General features: G+C 50.4%; 1 protein-coding gene across 1 annotated transcript; it reads right to left on the bottom strand.

Annotated features, from left to right (window-relative positions):
- Positions 1 to 509: 509 nt before the first annotated feature.
- PPTG_20106 (hypothetical protein) lies at positions 510 to 1,004 on the bottom strand (the record flags this gene model as incomplete). The annotated part of the gene is made up of 1 exon (XM_008918743.1): positions 510 to 1,004. The coding sequence occupies one exon, from the start codon at positions 1,002 to 1,004 to the stop codon at positions 510 to 512; it is 495 nt and encodes a 164-aa protein (XP_008916991.1).
- Between the last annotated feature and the right edge of the window lie 400 nt (positions 1,005 to 1,404).

Here is a 1,404-nt window from a genome sequence, read left to right as displayed (position 1 = left end):
GAGCACAGCGCCTTAACCCTTTCCACTTTAGTAAACTATAGTACACAAAACTAGGATAGTTGGTATCAAAAGGAGGCAACGTGCCTCCTTTAAGGCCAGTTATTCCCTAATCGACTTGAACGCTTGTAGGAAAATTGTGAAGTGAGCATTACAGTAAGGTTAAAGTTAGTAAGTAGAGGGTCTCGAAGAGCACCCAGGAGAGTGGATCGTCCTAATGTTCTTGTCTGCTTCCGTTCAGCGTACTTCTACCAGAACAATCCGTTATCTGTGCAATGAAACCCGGAGCGGGTAACACTTCCCCCTTCGATGAAAACGACTTAACCCGGTTAGGCAATGCCATGAGCTGAGGCCATTGACTTGACTGCTGTGTCTTTTTTGTTTTGCGCGGCAAATAGCTTGACGAGCGCTGGCACATATTCCAGCAGGTTCTACACGGGCTCCCATGTGTTCTCAAGCTCACATAACCCACGCCACTTGACCAAAAGCTGATGCATCACACTAGTCGCGTCCTAGCGAGCTTTCAGCAGCTTCTCCACAACATGTCCTTCTCTGTTGTGCGCGACGTGAGCGATAAGATCCTCCGTGATCCCCAGCGAAGAATCCGAATAGAACTTGAGCCGGGTCGCATGAGCTTCATTTGTTTCTCCAGTTAGTAAGTTCTCCACTGTGAACACCCAGTTCGACGACGTGTCAACAACTCTAGCGGGGCCGCACCACTTCACCCGAAGCTTCGAGTGACGATGACTCCAAACATCCGCATACAAAACAAAGTCCCCAGTTGCGAATTGCGCCATCTTGGCAGCGCGTTTGAGCGATTTTGCTCGCCCCTTTCTTTCCGCTGCACTTCGTCCAATTGCCACTCGCTTGTGTAGTTCTTCGAGAGCCTTAGCCAATTTAGCGAAATTAGCTCCACGAATTGCCCTGACCTCGTCCAAACTGGCCGCTTCCATGCCTTCAGGAGTCACCACTGGGTCCAGCGGATTAATGGCGGGCAAACCTGCCATCGCCGTGATCGGCGCCACTCCTCCAAGTGAATCGGAAACACATTATTAAGCACCATCTGCACGATTTTAATCACTTTGGGCCAGTCCGTCTCAGGTAACCGCCACTCAGACAACAGCGCCCGAACAGACCGCAGCACCTCGCGCATTACCACTTCCACCGTCCCATTAGCCCATGGGGATCGTGCGGTGGTAAAATGGTGGTGTGCTCCCAACGCTCGTTGCAAATCCGCAATTAATGCATTCTTGAAGTGTGTGCCTTGGTCTGAGACTCTAACGGGGTACGTACCCCAGTGTACCCAAGTTACATAAAGAGTGATCAGTCACTCTTGTAATACCTGGTACATGGTACCAGGGGCTCTAGGAGCCAATCATTGCATATCTACATAGCTTCACTATAGGT

The sequence above is a fragment of the Phytophthora parasitica genome, assembly GCF_000247585.1.
Source record: "Phytophthora parasitica INRA-310 unplaced genomic scaffold supercont2.290, whole genome shotgun sequence".
Classification (NCBI taxonomy): Eukaryota; Oomycota; class Peronosporomycetes; order Peronosporales; family Peronosporaceae; genus Phytophthora; species Phytophthora nicotianae.
The sequence above is the reverse complement of the archived record's forward strand: the minus strand, read 5'-3'. Positions and strand labels throughout refer to the sequence as shown.